The sequence below is a fragment of the Pyxicephalus adspersus genome, chromosome Z (genome assembly GCF_032062135.1).
Source record: "Pyxicephalus adspersus chromosome Z, UCB_Pads_2.0, whole genome shotgun sequence".
Lineage (NCBI taxonomy): Eukaryota > Metazoa > Chordata > Amphibia > Anura > Pyxicephalidae > Pyxicephalus > Pyxicephalus adspersus.
Genome location: NC_092871.1, coordinates 77,719,326 through 77,738,617, shown reverse-complemented (window position 1 = coordinate 77,738,617; position 19,292 = coordinate 77,719,326). Strand labels below are relative to the sequence as shown.

General features: G+C 37.2%; 1 protein-coding gene across 15 annotated transcripts in view; it reads left to right on the top strand.

Moving 5' to 3' along the window:
- Positions 1-19,292, top strand: part of FNBP1 (formin binding protein 1) — a 138,556-nt gene that overhangs the window by 88,626 nt on the left and 30,638 nt on the right. For all 15 annotated transcript variants that reach the window (XM_072429894.1, XM_072429897.1, XM_072429892.1 and 12 more), the window contains exons 7-9: positions 9,551-9,679; positions 10,351-10,497; positions 16,740-16,937. In XM_072429894.1, the coding sequence (XP_072285995.1) occupies positions 9,551-9,679; positions 10,351-10,497; positions 16,740-16,937 (474 nt within the window). The remainder of the gene's footprint in view (positions 1-9,550; positions 9,680-10,350; positions 10,498-16,739; positions 16,938-19,292) is intronic.

Sequence of the window (19,292 nt, the reverse complement as noted above, 5' to 3'; positions counted from 1 at the left end):
TACAGAGACTCCTGTTTTCTTTTAAAAGGAAATTTTGTTAAATAATATTCTAAGTTTACAAGTTATTTTTTTTTTTACTTTTACATTTTTATATTGACTTGTTTTAATAGGCAATACATCTACATTTATCACAAGGGTTATTATACATTACATTGTGTTTTTCAAGAATTTTGGGCTTTCGTTAAGGAAAGCCCAGCACTACCTTTCAGCTTTCAGCCCTGTAAATCCACAAGCTGAATAGCTTCCATCTTTCTTGTTTAGCAGTGTGGGCTGCTGATTCAGATTAGGAGCTCCATCTTCTGGCAGTGATGATAGTGATGATTAAATATTTTATGTATGTATGTAGGTAAAAAAAGACTAACATAATAGATTTCCTTTCGTAACTGCACCACCTTTAAAGTGAGAAGCACAATTTCAATGTAGACCTTCCCTTCCCCAGGTTACTGCTCCTATTAAGCACCCTGGACCCTGTTATCTGTTACTTATTTAATGTTGTCCCAATCTTCAGTGGGTGTATATGAGCCCACACTTTTGTTAGAGAAAGTCAAGATTTTTATATCAGCTTCTTGTTACTATATGGATACCAGGATACTCATGAAAGTAACAGGTACATGTTTACACCAGAGGATACCTGAACCTCATTGGAGGTTTACAATGTTACTTGATGGGCCTGTTGGTTATCTTTGCCCCCTCACCTTATCCTGATTTAATTACAATAAACAGTCTGAAATGGAAAGTGTTGGAGGGGAACCTTTGGCTGGTTTCAGCACTTTTGTTGCTCATGTATAAATGATGAGCAGAATCTGATTGCCTGTATCACTAATGAAATCCATCCATGGAGGGCCCTGCTGGAATCATGCAGCACGGACACAGGAGATGGTGCTTCCTGCAGCGAGACAGCCGCTTGTACACTCGAGTATCAAAGAGAACTGGGGCTCCCCTGTACTTGTCATTAGCAATTTATCCTCATCAATTAATCAGAAAAACCAGACACGGCTGTGATTTTCCTTTGGGACAATGAATCCTACACTCAAGAGCAGCCATACAGCTAATATTGGCTTCTCACAAGGGTATGAGGAGTTCCTCACATTACACAGCTGTTTGCTGGTCATTAACATTTTCCATATTGTACTGCAACAGTCCACTATGGACCCATTTCTTCCTGTGTGCTGTAAATAAAAGTTTGATGCAGTGTTTTATAGAAAAATAGAAGGTCCAGTCAAATGGAAGCCACTTGTGTTTGGAGAGTAGAAGGCTGAACAATCAACCAATGCAGCTTATGCAAACAACCTATTGATAGGTGTTGGATAAGGGGAGTCTTATTTCTACTCTCCTCTGTAATATAACCTTTTTCTTGCTTTTGTCCCTGTTGGATACGTTTCCCATCACTTCCTGTCCTGAGAGAGACTCTAAACTTGGCTCATACTACCCAAAATAAAAGTTTTGCTTGAAGGTGGTTGCCAAAACATTTTGTGTATACATCGTGTATATAGTAGTATACTCAATATTAAATAAAAGCATATTGTTTCTTTAATATTGCAAAACCTTTTTATGTTCATGCAACAACATTTTGAATGTGTAATTGTTTTCTGAGGCAATATTTAAAGTGGAATTAAACTAAAAACAAAAAAATTACTCTTACCTTCAATCGTGCAGGTTCTTCAATGGCGCTGGTCCTTCCGGTGATCCGATCCTGCGTTGTTCTGGGATTCCTCTTTGTCCCGGCGCAGAGGAAGCTCTGGTCGCCACCATGTTCAGTCTTCTCTCCCGGTCTTCTGTCTTTGTCACCTAATCTGGCACTGCACAGGTGCGAGATCGGGTAACGTAGCCATTGTAAAGGAAAAAAAAAAAAAGGGAAAGACAATCTCACTGTACATGCATGAGATCGGCAACTCTTTCCCCAGAAGAAAAAATGCCAGCCAAAGCCTTCCGGGATGCGTGACGTAGGTATCCCGGGAGCTCTGCGCTGCCATTAAGTCTTGATCGCCACTGCGTTGCTGCACCCCTTTTTGAAAAAAAAGCGTGTTGCACAAAACAAACACCAACATTTTTACTGTATATAGAAGGGTTGTCTACACTTCTATGTAAAGTAAAAATGTTGAGTTTAGGTACACTTTAAGTGTTAATCAGGATGGCACTGGCTTACATTAACGTAATTGCAAATTTTCAGCCTATGTAATCTCACTCGTACTTCTCCAGCGTGGGCTATCTTGTCAGCAGCTCTTCCAAATCTAGGTTTGCCTAATTAAAGACATGCCGGTAATTAGCTAGCGGATGTTGTCCATAGAAATCTGAGAAGGCCACAAATAGAACATGTGACTGATTATTGCGTTAGGTGTAAGCGCCGTTAACTACTTCCTGACTCTCAAATATTACCAAACACCAGTGTCTCAGACAGGATGTAGATCTGTGTCATTGATTTTTTTTTTTTTTTTGGGCGTTTGCTTTTAGATGTGCACCTGATGCTTTGAGTGCATTGTCATCAAGGGTTCTCTGGAGTAATAATGGCTATTGATCTGGTCAGAAATTTGTGACACCCGACAGATGTAATGTTTCTAAACCACATGTAGGAAAAAGCACAGTTGTCACCAGGACAAAAATTCTAGTAGTTAAAACTAAACTAAAAGGGACACAAATGGCAATGAAAGTCCTTTCACAATTTATCCAAGTGATACAAAAGTTCTGGCTATATAAACTTTAAATGCAAGTGTTTTCTTTGAGTTATTTAGTTTATGTTAAAGGAACCTATTCATTTTTTTACATATGTTCAGATAAATGGTTGAAGTAAGGGGTATCGAATCAGTTCAATATTCTGTAACTGTGAAAAGGCCCCTAATTACAAGTGAATCTCATGAAAGGAGATAAAACTCATTTTTGCAGGTGTTTACTGAATGGAGCTTTTTTGTCACCATAATGAGATGCTCTCTATCAGTGGGCACCAACCTTTCAGACCTCACAGACCACTAAATTCACCTTTTTAAATCTCGCAGACAATAAATATGAATTTTTAAAAAAAAGTTGTGCAATAGAAGCGATTGTGCATGCGCTAGGTCCACGCATGCATAGGGAGCCGTGTGTGTATGTGTATATATGTGTGTGTGTATATATTTATATATATATATATATATATATTTATGTATATACTAGATTGTAAGCTCTTCGGGGCAGGGTCCTCTCCATCTGTATTAGTCTGTCATTTGCAATCCCTATATATTGTACAGCGCTGTGTAATATGTTGGCGGTATATAAATCCTGTTTATTATTAATAATAATAATAATAATAATAATAATATTAATAATAATAATAATATATATATATAAAAATATATTTATATCTCTCTATATATATATATATATATATATATATATAGAGAGAGAGAGAGAGAGAGAGAGAGAGAGAGAGAGAGATAATTTACGTACGTACACACACACTAATCACTTGTTACTTGTTATGTGCCATATTGGTCATGTTGGATGACTGGATTTTCCTAGGTTAAAATTATGCTCAAACAGGATGAGTGTATGTATACATCATATATGCTGTGTGTATATAAATATATATTATACACATCTAAAGTGACCAAGATGTGTACCTATTAAAATGGTCATAAAGTGTATAAAGTGTATAATCCAACACAGGAAAAAAAAATAATAATAATGCTAAAATTTCATGGCTGCTACATCTAGGAATTCTGGTTACTGTGGTAACTGCATTAGCACAGAGGCTTTGGCCTAGCACCACACGCAAGCCATATGCAAAAACAGGTGCATCATTTATAGGTCAGTGTGTACAGCCCAAATATTTAGTGCATTTCCAGCTATAATATTAATATTATTATTAGACAGTATTTGTATATTGCCAATGTATTATGCAGCGCTCCCCTCGTACAGTCACACAAACTGCTGACAGTTGCTCTTTTACCCTTGCTGCACCCTAAATATGACCTGCAAATCTCATTTCAATTCTCACATGGGGCACCCAGGCTGCTTATCACCAAATACCTGCCTAATTATAACACGGCAATGGCCCTTGTGCAGCTCCGATAGCAGAGAGCAACTCAATGGCACTCGTTATGTGACGGGTCTAAGGAAGCCTTTGTCCCTTCAATTAATACAGCAGTCAGAGGCCTGATTACTGATCTCAGATCAAGCGTTTCACAGCAAATCCTTCTTTGTGAGATCAGCCTTTTTCTTAAACGCGCCAAGGCACTTGAAAAGAAAGTAAAGATGGGTCTGTGGAGTGGGATTTGCATACTCATCTGCATACCAATACCCAGCATGCCCAATGTTCCTGCCAACCCTGAGATTTAGCAGTACCCAGGCCAACATCTGGTGAAGCACTTAAAAAGGCTACAGAAGATTTAAATGACATAAGATGGGCAGTAGGGACTAATAGGGACAAATTCTAGGTGGCAGGGATGTGGGAATGAGGAGGGGTACTAGGCAGCCCTAAAACAAATAACATTTTAGGATTATGTAACTAGTAATGTCCAGCTGGACACGTGCGACAGAGCTCAGTGAATGTCATGACCGGCTAAACGAAAGTATGAAATCTAAAGCTGCGTACACACTTCCAGTTATTATCGTTGGAAACGAACGACAGTTCAGCCAAAAAACGTTCACAAAAAAGGTGACCAATGGCTGGCCGACGAACAAGGGTTGTCATTGGAAATGAACGACCGTCACGGCAGATCTGATTATGCGCTATCGTGTATACAGTCGTTCAGTGATCGTGCACGTTTCTGCAATACACTTTCTCCTTTACATGTCACTCCCTGCACCGTTCAAATGATTGTATTTAGCGTGTGTACACTATTGGTGGATTATATTTGAACGATCGTATCGTTACAGCATGTACAGAATCGTGCACATCACGATTGTTCGAATATAATCCTGCATAATCGTTGATCGGTCATAATCGTTTGTTTTCTAACGATAATTATTGGAAGTGTGTACCTAGCTTTAAGGCAGGTAAAGCAGTTTACACATGCGGTCATTTTGATTGTGTGTGCATTTTTGTTTTGCATGCCTGTGGGTCTGATTTAATACCACAATGATGAACTCGTCAGGGCGTTCTTGTGTATCTGTGGGTAGCTTGAGAACCCAGCATATTCCTAGGAACAGCCCAGCACTGAAGTATTAAGTTATTAAGTTTTTCCCCACAGTAAAATGTAGGGCAAGGGAGTTTTTTGCTGCAAGCCTGGTGGTATGTTGTGCTTCCTGTGTCTGGATTGTTTTGGGTGATATAAAGTGTTCTGGGAGTTTTGTCTCCTCTGAATGGAATGTGTTCAGGCTGTGTACTTGTCTGGATAGGTGGGAGTTTAATTTCATATGACCTCACCAGTGCAGGATATAAAACAGCCAGCAAATGTCTGCACACTTTATGTTAGAATTAAACAGGTCTGCTCTTTCCTGTCTTTGTTATACAACCAGCTAATCTACAGAAAAGATATGCAGTGTTTAAATCATGCCACCTCTCACCTACATATAGGGTCACCTTGCCACTGTATAAATATATTACTGCTTTTCTTTCTGTCATATTGTTTTAAAGTGACTCTGTAGGCATTCACCTAATTTTACCTCCAGTAAGTCAGGAAAATAACAGGATAGCTCTGAAGGGAGAAGATTTATTTATTCCTAGTAACAGTATTGTCACCAAGAAAGGAAATAATAACGTAATATTAAAAAGCAGAGATTCTAGTCTCTTATATTGCTACTACAGAAATGTTGTGTTCCTAATCAAGAGATGTCCTGATGAAAGTGAAGGGAAAACTGACAAATGGAGAATTAAAAACTGTATAAAAATTCTAACCTTCTTGGCCTTGTTCCCACTATAAGAAAGGGCGTTGATGTGTATTATACTGCACCTCACATTCACCTGTGTGGTTGTCTGATGTGATGCTAATCCACTATATTATTACACTGAATGGGGCCATGAAAAAAACAAACAGAAATCTAAAAAACGCACTTCGGAGCACTGCAAAATTGCTAACATCAGATACTGCTTTCCGTGCAATGTCTGATGTTATGTGAAGTGTAGTTACCTGCACTGCACATCATAGGAACAAAGCTTTTCGTCCTTTCAAAACAATAGTTTAGGCTCCTCTTTAATCCCCAATTGAAATGTACATTTAATTCTGGTAATTACATGTAATGTACATCAAAACAAAAGATATGCCAAGGCTTACATTCATTTTCTTTTGTTAGAAGCCACAGCCCAAGTACGAAAGCCTGTCCCATGCCAGCATTGTGTAGAGAAAGAGCCATGAAATCAGCAACCTGGGCACTCATCATTATGGGGAGGCATTTTGTTAGATTATCCCCCACACAGCATGGTTGTACGGCCAAAGTGAACGCAGCCTTTCTGTGTGCCTTTTATAAAGTGGAATGTTTACCCTAACAAACATAGGCAAAGTGCAGTTTTTTTTAAAAAAAAGGCAATAAAAAAAAAAACATTGTTGGCCTACTTTGGAAATTGTTGGTAATGCTGAGCCTGGAGCAGTTTTGCAAAATCAGGAAAGCCAGGAAAATAAAGTAAAACTCATCTGCATAATTGTTGTGGGCCAGTTGCTAAAAAATTATGTTCTGCATTTAAGATTGTCCACGTATATAAAAGAAAGACGTGTGGCTACACCCATTGTCATCAGCTAATTAAAAAAAATAATACCTTTTTTTGTTTTAGCAATGAAAGGCACGTAGATTGTTAGTAGTAGAAAAAATGTGAAGTTATTTCGGTAAACAAATTCACATCATTTGCATTTCAGCATGCCCTCATTAGGTTATTTAAAACTCAATAATGATATCAAGTGTCTAATAGGGATTTGACAAGTTCTAATTAATATTCTTAATGACACATGCTTCCAGCACCCATAATTAAAAGACTGCGTGGGGCTGTCTACAGGGAGTGGAATGTATTCTGGCTTGTCTTCCTGCTGTGGCTGGCTGAAATAACAACATAATTGTAGAATCTTCCCATCATGGCTGACTACGAGATTCGTTAGATCTGAGCATCCACTGCTTGTGTAGTATTTAAAAGAGTATCTGTAATTTTATGGTAGGCAAAATCTAGGATGACAGAGAAGGATGAGAATTAATTTGTTTCTAGTTTTGGTATATTATTCTGTAATGCAACCTGCAAATATTAGGTTAGCTTTAGCCCCCTTGGTGCACATAGATACCTTTTTTTTCAACCCCCACTAATCCATTTAGCTACCTGAAGATGAATGTAGCCAACGATTCCCAGTGCATTTTTTACTTAAACCACTCAAATCTAGTGTTGTAGTATTGTCATAAAATGTGTATGTGTGGTGGTAGTACACATTATTCTTTCTACTGCTCAGCTTAAACAATCTCAGTTTGCTTGTACACATTAAAGGACCCAGTGCAGGATTCCTTATTCCACAGCTTCATTTTATTTTGTACCATGTTTGTATGCACGCCCTTATGAAATTGCTAGAAAGTTTGGTTAATGTTTTTTCTGGAAGTAGGGCTGGTATTAGAGAGAGACAAATTGCACAGGACCCCCATTTTCACCGGGGTTCCAATTGACAGGGCTACAGAAGGTGCAGGGAGCTGTGATACTGTGCATTCAAGCCCTCATGTCATATTTGCTCAGGGCCTAATTTTGTCTATAATTATCCCTCTTTGGAATACAAAGAAGATGGTAGAAGGAAAGAGAGTGAAGGAAAGTGTAGAAAAGATGTGAACAGTCTTACTTTTTCTCTATAACTACTTTTTCCATGACAGCAATTTCTCAACACCAGTGCCATTCAAGCCCAACTCTTCCACATTCTACATTTTTAGCATAAAAAATACCATAGTAACCTGCATTAAAAGTAAGACAATTACAATCATGCTTTGAAAATATATTAAAGCCTCAATAACCAGGAACAAAAACCCATAAATTGTTTGTTTGCTAATAGCATCAACTCCAGTTTTTTCCCCAGCTGAAGTTGTTTATCTTTTATGGCTATCTTCCTTTGTATCCTAGTTTTCATCAAGCTGTCCTAAACAAAGTAATAGGGTTCTCTTTAATCTCCGCAATGAGAGTGTTTTGGCCACCTCTGTTTAGCAGAATCCTTAAAATTTCTGGCACTGCTTTTAAGTTTCCATCTCCCATGAATAAAGTGTTCCATCCGCTACTGCAGCTTCAGAGATTAGTTGTTTGGAAACGATTGTCTGTGTATTCAGGTCATGGATCTGGCCCAGCATGTGGCCTGTGAAGATCACAGCGTAAGTGAGGGAGCAAGCTCTATCCAGTAAGCATTCCTGTTTACCTGCCTGCATGGCTTTGATTTATGATCAGGATTATTTTAGCAGACAGGTTGCTATATAGAGTAGACAGTATAGAGGAGAACCACAGATGAAGTCAACCACACCAAGAGGTTATAATAAAGGTGAAGAATACTTGCTGAAAACACCATCGCTTGCTTACCTAAACTTTAAAGTTACCTTATCTTGTGAAAAATACATGAAAAAAGAAAACATTATTTGCTTGCTTGCAGTTTCATGTCTTTGAGATATTGACCTAAAACAAGCATGCCAATTAGGAAAGTGATATCAGAGCTCATGATTTGCGCTCTGGGTTTGAGTCAGTTTCTTAGAAACTATTGATTCAAAGAAACTGAAATTTCTGAAAAGTGTGCAGACTACATAGTTTGGTCTCCTGATAACATTTTTCTTTGTGCAGCGATAGAATGCAACAGCTACCTAGATGAAAGTTTAGGAGGAGTAAGGTGATGGATTCAGCAGTAGAACTGAGAGTCAGTTATTTGTTGATTCACATTATTAGAACAAAGCTTTTGAAATGTGGCTGAAGAACAACACAGTTTAACACTTGAAGCTGCTGAATTTACTAAATAAATCATTTGACACAACTACTTTCCTGTTCCATTAGTCCATTAGGTATAGTCCAGTGTCGGCTACCCTGGAAAATAGTGAGTTTCTGCCAACAACACTTGGGGGAATGCTTGTTGCATTATGGAATTCATAGGTGGTTTAGGCCTTCTCAGCTACAACAAATTATGTTCAGGCCTCGTTACTCTGTGAAAATGGCTGCCTAATAGTACTTGAAATAATATAAAGTTTCAATAAAATATGTAGACGAATGTGAACTTATTGGAAAAGGCTATACTGAATTTTCTTATCCAAGTAATACCTTTATATTTAATAGAAAAAATACCCAAAGTCCACAGTTAAGCAAATTTTCCCAGAAATGTCTATCCCAGTGATTTCAGTCCCTTTCTGATAACAGAGGTTTTGTTTTAAACCCTAATATTTTGCATACTGACTATCATTGCTGAATAGGAATGTGCATTTTTTAATTCAAAATTTTCAAAATGAAATTAAAACCGTTGCCCACCATCTTGATAAAAACTGCTTTTGAAAATCGGTCTTAAACTTGATTTTTGATTCTGTTCAGAGCAAGGTATTAGGCAAAAAGTAAACTATTGGTATCCTAGAGCTACAGTATACAAAACAAAAAAAGGACACTACTAGAATGACCTTTGAATATATCCACTCATCAACTTTTTTTTTTTTTATTATTCAGGCACGACAGCAAGCCCAAATCCGTCATCAGATGGCAGACGACAGTAAAGGGGATTATTCATCTGTGTTACAGAAGTTTAACCGCGAGCAGAATGAGCACTATCACACACACATGCCGACCATCTTCCAGGTGTGGTATTTGTTCATTGCAATATTGCAGAACCGTTACATTAACATATATCGTACACACATGATTGTGTTCGCCAGTATAATTGCTTTTGTCACTTGTCTTTAATCTCTAATACTCTCCCTTATTTAATTTTGTTCCCTGTAAATTCACCTTCAAGTTTATACATTTTTTGTGGTGTGTGAACCATATGATGCTACCTCTATTTATTTTTAATTATTTTATGATACTGAACGTATGAACAGTTTGCAGTTGTGCCACACCACACAGATGTGAGCCTAACTTAATATTAAAATTCTTAAATAGGTTTATGTGAAAATAGTTGATCACCTTTGTTTGCTACTTCTCTCATCATTAGAATCCTACTGTGTATCTGTTAAAGTTAATCTGTACTCCCTCTGCTTACTTGCATGTTCTATCAAGTCAGCATCCAATTGTTTAAAACTAACTAGTGTAACATTAAAGGGTATTTTTCCCTTTAAAAATTGTAGAAATTTTACCTGACCTTTCCCCTGCCTCTTTAGTGTTGATGCCACAAAAGAAATTAGGGAGCAGAAAAGAAGGTCATCATAATGGTATTGGTGGTTTTTTAGAGGATTTTTATTACCTTCTACTAATCCTAGCTCTAAGTGGGCAATCTGCAATCTATTCTTACAGTTTTTAATTTTCTTTAGAAACTCCAAGACATGGAGGAAAAGAGAATAGCAAGGCTGGGGGAATCTATGAAAACTTACGCTGAAATAGACCGTCAAGTCATCCCAATCATCGGCAAATGTCTTGATGGGATCACAAAATCTGCAGAGTCCATCAACGAGAAGCAGGTAAGGGCTTGTGATGCCTGGGTTTATATTCCACACCCTTCTACTTTACCTATACATTGCTTTCCTCCCTACCCTTTTCAGTCCTTGACCTTCCTTTTTTCATGCTGGATAATCACAGATGATGGTTGACATTGCTGAATGGAGACTCCAGGGTACAGGTATCACCACTGGGTGGATCTGGTTTTGTCTATAGGTATGTGACGGACACTAGGGAGGTGTTTTAAAAAAAATATATTACTATACAGTATACCGAATTATCACATTTTCAGTATTTTTCATTTATTTATGTATTCTTGTTGAATCTGATTTTTGTGTTTTTCCTTTAATTTTATTAAAAGTAATTTTTTTTTTTACATGATTGTGTGTTTCAAACATCTTTTATATTCATGATATCTACTAGACCCTCGTTCGGACATATTTCTGTAAGTTACAGGTCTACAATTTAAAAAAAAAAATTTCATGAAAAACAGTGTACCGCTTTTGGTACCGAAATCTAGACATCAGTGAAACGCCCAGGCGGTTAATATTGTTTGTGTCCCCTTTGTACTGTTTAAATACTTTACAGTAAAAAATGTAATCAGTTCAACTGTGTACAGGACTTAAGTGGGCTTTTCCAAGAAACATGTTTTATTTGCAACTCATGCAGTCTATGCACAATATGATTACATGTAATGGATATACTTCTGTATATTGGGGAGGCCCCTGAGACCTATGTATTAACACATTTTTTTAATTCACAAAACAGTTATGATGAATAAACTAGAATTTTTTAAAAATGTTTTTTTTAATGATCTCTAATGACAGACAATTACCCATTCAAGAATATTTGGATTGGATGTTCCAAAATGTACCTGTAGGCCTAGTTTCTGTGCCCTTTTCAGTGGGAAAATGGAAACTACAGGGCTCTACTTATATAGCAGTGAATCTGAAATTCATTGAAACCTTCCCTGTTGGAGAATCAAATGCTGCCGCTAAAACACATGGACCTAGGAAATTCTTCACATGAAATGTTCCCAGATTACCTCCTTCAAAATTAGACCCCAAAACAGTTTATTTCATTTTAAAACATCCTAATAAAATAAAAGGTATACCTAATACATCTCTTTCTCTCTCTCCCAATATATATATATATATATATATATATATATATATATATATATAATAATTTAAAAAAAGTGATAGTGTCAGTTTTTACTCCTTGGTGGCAGCATCCCACACCAGTAAACATTGAACTCTTACCTCTATAAACTCATATTTCACCATGTTATCTCCATATTTTCTACAAGCAGGAAGAAGTTCAAGTGACAACATCTATGACCTGTGTGTTTTCAGATGACATTTATTTGGAAAGGAAAGGGAATGACATTTTTCCATCATTTGTTTTACTGAACTTATTTTTAGTTTATCTGGAAAGATATTGAACCCTCTTAGTGACAGAAGGACACCACCTATTTATTCCCTGTTATGTGTATACATAAGTACACTATTGAAAAATATGCAAAGGGAGGGGATTTATATTTTTGTTCATCCAATTTTCATGTTTTTACAGTTCAACTGCAGCCGGGTTACCTGATTTTTTCATTTGTTGCAGTTAGGCAACACAGGTTGGACACCTCTCAGCCCCCAACTTGAAATGATTAGACAATGGAGGAGCAGCAGCATATTGATGAAGTCAGACCTGCTTTCACCTTTTCTCAGCTTCTTCGTAATGACCACATATAAATGCAGAACATTTCATTGTTAATTGTTCATTGTTTTTTTTTTTATGTCCCAGTCCCCTGTACAGGGGATTACATTAGACGTATGGTATCTTAAATATATATATACACACACACACACATGACTTTATTACCTACCCCAAGTTTGTAAATATCCTGATACTACTGCACCATAATTGGCAGTAAAATCCACCCAAAAGTAATATTTTACTTAAAAGGAGTCAGCAGCTAGCTCCTTACATGTCTATGTGTGAAATCTACATTACCTAACTGTTCTTTGTTCTTAATTGTCTTCTTCATTCAACCTTTGTTTTCACTTTTGTGTGTTCCAGCTTATCATAATATAAAATAAATTATAAATTTACCAGTAGAGACCCTTTGTTGTGGTCACAGGACATGTGCAGTCCTGAGAACACAATGCAGAGATCTCATTTATAGAGTAGCCAAGATGTAGAAAAAATTGTAAGGTCATTTAACTCTTGACAAAATCTCTACAGTATTTATTTTATGAACATTCCCAGTATTAGTACACCGCCCTGGTTCTGTCTGCTGTAAAGTGTATATTTCCCTCCTGTTCATCCTTGGGCAGCTCACCAAGCCATGGCATCCATCACAGTCATGTAGGTACCTGTATGGTTGCCAGGCCCCAGACTTCCTTCCTGAGTTTGGATTTGATATCTCTGTGGCCTGCTCTGTTATCTGTTGTCGAAAATGGGGAAATCCTGCCGGCTGGGGAGGACCGGACAGAGAGGAAATCATGGTTATTGATCCAAATACAGACATAATTTGTTTTAACAGCATTTTTGCTTTCCTGTTTTTGAGAGCAGTGATAATACTGTCATGTTTTTTATTTTTCTCCCATGACACAATACACAGTTTAGTCGTTTTCCACGGCTGGTTTCCCTGCTGGTTCTCAGTTGGAGTTTTACTCACATCAGTGGTTTACCAGTGCTTTGATATTGCCTTGCGGGTTGGTTGCTTTTGGAGCTGCAGCTTTAGCTGTAGGATAAGTAAAGCATGCACAATGGGGTCAGTTCTTGGGTAGGACTAAGGTTCTGCTTGCGACAAAGGGTTAGAGCAGGGTTTCTCAACCTGAGTTCCTCCAGAGGTTAACTCTTGTGTCAGTTTATCCAAAACCAATGATTTTTTGTTTTCTTTAAGTGTGACATTCTTCCCATTCACCAGCAATGTTAGAATCATTCCTCCCACTGAGCACCATTAATATACCTAAAGAGTAATTCCACTCATTTTTGTCCCACTGCTTAATTTGAAACAAAAGTGTTAGGGTCAGAGTATGTTTTAGGGTTATGTGTTAGAGATATAGATTCATATGAATCCAAAAGTATAAATAATAATTCACCAGGTAGATAGCTCATGGTAACACAACTATGAGGTGTGAGAATAGGAATATAAGGAACCTCTCCAAGCAGTAGTATGCAGTAAAACTTATATCCAAATAATGTTTCACTGGGGATGTAGATGGAAAATGTTCTTGCAGGATTAGTCCACCAAAAAGTAATATTTTACCTAAAAAGCTAACTTCTTATATGTCTTAATACTCCAGTCAGTTCTGCATGCATAATTCACTACCCAAAGCCTTCATAATGGCCACAGCAGGTGTGCATTTGGAACGCAAAGCCATTTTTTTCTGAAATACATTTTCAGATAAAAGAATCTTTTAGATGGTTTAAAACGTCATTTGATACTAAAATCTAAAATATCAGTTTTGGATATTTAGCTCCTTATATCGCCTTTTCCTATCTAAGGAGGCACAAAGTGTGTAGCTGCACAAAGGCCCTTTTCTCAGCCAAAAGGGGCCCCCCAAAAGTGCAAGTTAGTTCGGCATAGGGGCCCACTGTTGGCTATGTCCTCCACTGGTACTGAAATAATTCATTGCGACATATCTGTTATGAACATGTCACTGTTTGCTTTCTATCTGTCCTCTGAGGAATGTGTCTTATCGCAATCCATTTCTATCAACACCAGATGTCACTCATATGTGCCCCCTTCTAATATTGGTCTATAATTATTTGGAGGACTTGGAAGACACATAGAACATATTATCCTTTGTCTTCCACATGAAAAAGATTTGGATGTGCAGTGTTCCAGGTCTTATTGGCTTCTCTGAATGCTGGCTGATCTGTGGGATTTTCACATGGGTCACAGCAAGAAAATGTTGAAAGAACTGTGTATGCTGCTTTTCTTAACCAATAGGATTTCTGATCTCATGCAGAGAATCATCTAATATATATATATATATATATATATATATATATATATATATATATATAGATGTTCAAGAATTAAGAAACAGGAGGATGGGTTGACAATTATATGTTTATTTTGGAACAAACTCTTAAAGTTCAGGATCAGGGGATTCAATAGGGATTTCTCTGGTAAACCTATAGGTTTAACGCTAAATACATAATTGTGCTATCACATGATGTAATTTTGTTTAGCCAATCTTGTAATTTATACACCCCTAACACACTACAAAATCTGAAAGATCACTCTGCTACTTCTGCCTTCAGGTTTACAAATGACAGTGCTCATATGGAGTGCAAATGTTAAGCTTTAGCTGTATCTCTTTATCCTGGCTATGTGCATATGTAAAGGGCCATAGCCATTATAAAAGGGTTTCCACATGTCCTGATAGGTAATACCATGAAGAAAAAATGTAATTGAGTATGTTAAAGATCAACTCCGGGCCCGAGGTGTATATAATGTGTGATCGCCCCCCTTGCAAATACATGTTATGGTTCTGGTCTTGTTCAGGAGGTTCTAAATAATTCTTACTTTTCACTCCAATTTAAACAAAAAAATTAAGTGCTTCTAACAAAATTGCTATACTTCCAAAATCTGTAAATATCACAGTGTCAAGTTAGGTTTTATGCATGCAACATGGTTTCTATATTAAATGCACATTTCCCTTTGGGCAGCCAGGAGTCACTTCGAGGTTTGCATAGGGTGTACCATTCACCCAGTGGAAATACGGCTTCTTTTGTTTCACAAACCAACCAGAGAATAGAATCAACTTGTGGAGTATGTTAAATGAAGTGTTCATAAAAGCACCATGAAATTTTAGAACTTTACCATGACCTCGTTGTGGGCTGAGACCCTTAATAAGCAGTCTTTGTGGATGTTTGTCTTCCTCACCACTGCCACACACTGAAGGAATAATGATAGACCAGAGGTTTCTAATCCAACCACAGTATGAAAATTGTGAGTGTATACAATATGAGCGCAAGGCACAGTCAGGCCTGGAGCTAGAAGCGAGTCTGTACTCCGATCTTCTCTAATTGAGCTTCCTGCTGGTGCTCTCATGGCTCTCTTCACTAAACATGCTTCTATTTTAATGTTTTTCATTAAAACACAGTGCCATCATTTGCATCGAGCTCCGTAAATAGATAGATGTCACTGTTGTCATAATTGCTGCTTTTACCAGGTTAAATTGTTTTTGTTTTTTGCTTAAAAAATATAGAGATGAATGCTATGTTGGTTTTTACTGCTTTCTATAATGTCAAAATACTTCAGATTTCACAGCCTTTGAGTTACTAACTTCATGAAATTGTATGTCGGGGAAGATAAAAGAATATTTTAATACCTCTTCCTAATACATGCACACTCCTTATATTTGTTTCCTTTAAAAACAGTGCCAAGTTCACACTGATTTGCTAGAAATTTAGTTTTCTACTAATAACTGTTTGGATTGACAACACAGTTTTATCTTGAAAGTCGGCATATTATGGTGTCCAGACCAGGAAACTAAATGTGTGAGTAAGGATTTGAAGACCTAGTTCTGGAGCTGTGCCTATATCAATAGACTTTCTTGAAGCTGGCCTTGCAAGAGTTTTGTGAGGTCATAGAAGCATTTCATAGAAGCATTTTTTCTACAACCACAATGAAGAGAATAAATAATGCTACAACATGCTCCAGTGGGAAGGGTTACACACACACTTGCACAACTGAAATGTGATTGGTTGAATTGTAGCAATGCTGAACCACTTACTATACTGCAGGAGAGGTAGGGATTACCTAAATCACCTGGCATGCTCAAGAATTTCTACATAGGAGGTGGTTAGGAACTGATTGGAAAGCTGGGATAAAAGGACAAGCAGACAATTGCCCTTTGGAGTTTTGTGATTAGCTATATATGGCAGAAGTTTTTGGGAAGTGTTGAAAACTATTCTACAGTCCAAGGACAGGTACGGTGGTGAGCAGAATTGAAGTATTCTGCTTCAATATACCCCTTTTATTTTATAGTTTATAGTGTCTAAACATGGATGGCCAAGACGATCCCACCATGTCTGGCTTGTAACCTGTAAAAATCACTGAAATATGAATCTTCCTTTTCATTTTCTCATCCTTCTGTAGGAACATGAAAAGATTGGCTTGGTTGTTCAGAGTAAGGAAAATCATTCTTCATAGTATCTGTACCCATGGACATGAAATCCCTAACTTTTTCTTTACCTTCATTGTAACGTCTTATAGACTTTCCTCTTTCCTTTTATTTCCATATTTTAGGATTCTCAGACAGTCATAGAAGCCTTCAAATCTGGGTTTGAGCCTCCAGGAGATGTCGACTTTGAGGACTTCACTCAGTCGATGAAACGCACTGTGTCAGACACCAGCCTTACAAACACCAGGGCTGATGGGAAGACCGATCCCAAAATCCCTGGCAAATCCCGCAGCAAGTTGTGGCCTTTTATTAAGAAAAATAAGGTACTTCTTTTTACTTATAAAAGTTTTTTTTACTGCTTTAATCCCTACTGTTTTAGTTTTGGTAAATTTTATTTATTTATTTTTTAGTTTGAATAATATTTACAGTCTGTTTTGTTTATTTAGATTTTTTTATGTTGTAAGTTTATTTGTTGATGCATTTATTATTTCACTTACCACCTGATTAATCACCACTCATAAACCGCATGCTAACTGCTGTCAATTCGAGTCACTGTTTATACTACTGCGTATAAACAATCCGGACTGCTTTGTGAACTCTTATTTTTTTTCAGAATTTTCCACTTTAAAAGGAGAGCTAAGTATGTGATTGCAATAGAACCTTCATCGCTGACCTTAGGGGATATCGGTAAACTGTTTCATGAAAGAAAACTGCAAAGAATAAAAGTCTAACTATAAAAAAAATCCAATATACAATTAGCGTTACAGGTCAGCTCCTCCCAGCACTGATATTTTAGTTTCTTCACCACAACCACAATGTCAAATAATGTAGTCAAGTTCTCCTAGTAAATTCTTTAAAGGGAATAGTTTGGGGCCTGTTTGCTAACTGGCTATCTTTAAATGAAAATTTGTATGGAGTCTTACCAGGCAAGAAGGGAAAAGGGGACTAACTACTTTGACTTATTCAGAGGTGTGTAAATTTCAGCTTGAGCTATTGAGTTTTGTACATAGTTGAGTACACACATGAGTTTCTCCTGTTGGTTGAAAAGGCCACAAAATTCTAATATGTAATATTTTACATGTACATAATTAGAAAAAAAAAGTTTTGGTTCAGTGGTGCAGGGTTTATTGCTTTCACGCTTACCATTGATTTCATAGGTCCAATAACAGCCATTTTCTGGGCCAGGCGATTTCCATGATAGCCCGTTACACCAGATGATTGGAGGAGTTCAATGCTTCTCTTAAGGACAACACATTTTGCCTTGAATTGTCTCTAATCAATGTTTCTGATTGGTTGGCTATTGGTTCTGAAGGAAAATGGTTTAGTCCTATCTTTTGCAAGTGACCTTCTTTAACTGTGGAACAAATTACTTTCTAGTGATGTAAAAATTGGACCATTTTTTTTGAAATATGTTATTTATTGGTCAGTACAATGTAAGTTTTTGAATTATCTATCTCTAAAACCTTAACAATAACAGTAAAGAGTCAGCCGCTCAGTATCTGTGTTGGGACTCTTTCAAAGGTCTCGTCTGCATCCGATTTCTTTTTATGGCTCATCATACATGTTTAAATTTTTGTACAATCAACTTACATTTCCCAAAAATATATTGTGCCACCAGTTATTAATGGGAGCATTGCAACAAATGCCAATGGAGGCCAGGCAGTGCTGTCACTATTACCACAAATTGATATTACCTTGTATTTATATACCACCAACATATATTGCAGGGATGTACAGAGACCATAGTCATGTCACTGACTGTCCCTCAGAGGGGCTTCATTCTAATGTCCTTAACATAGTCCAGTTTTTTCAAGGGAAGACAGTTCACCTGTTAGTATATTTTTGGGATGTGGAAATAAAACCCAAACTAATGAGTTTTTATGGAAATGCATTTCTATTTTTAACTTGTAAGAATCATTTCTGTAAAATCTGCCCATTAACGTGTCTATTAGTCGTATGCCTGACATAAATTCTTTTATTCTCTACAGTCAAACAGACAAGTTTTTAAATGATCCAAAATAGAAACTGTAGGGCAAACTCTGTCTATAGAAAGACATCAGTCTATATATAATATGGTTGCTTTACTAACAGAGCAGAGGATTTTACTAAGCAAACTTAGACCCCCTTCCCCCCACACACACACACTGTTAGCCATCCCAGGAGCATAGCAAAATTTTGCTGCGTATCCAGGAGCGGCAAACTGCACCGCAGGTCAATGGATTTGCATGCATTGCCCTTGCCTTTGCCACAACCCTACTGCAACCACTTGTATGCATGGTTAGTTCCCAGCCGCTCCCATAAAGCTCGCTCAGTAGGAGCATTAGGGAGCGTGGTTGAACATGTACAATGCTGCAATTTAGTTTAAAAGGGGCCTTAACTTTATTGTTGGTAAATAAGGTGAACCTGCTTTCACTTCAACTGACCGATAATGATTATGTTTTAATTTCTCTTTCACACAGTTGGAATGGGAAACCAAGGTTCACCTTCTTTATAAACATTTAATAATTCAGCATCCTTTTCTCTTTTTTAAAAATCTATGCCAATGTATTTGACAAACAAGAATGTGAATATTTTTTCTGACTAATAACATATTTCAAAATGGACCCTTTGAAGTATAAATGTACTGAACGTAATGCAGATAAACTGATTGCTGGAGTTAAATGTAATCAATGTGTTAA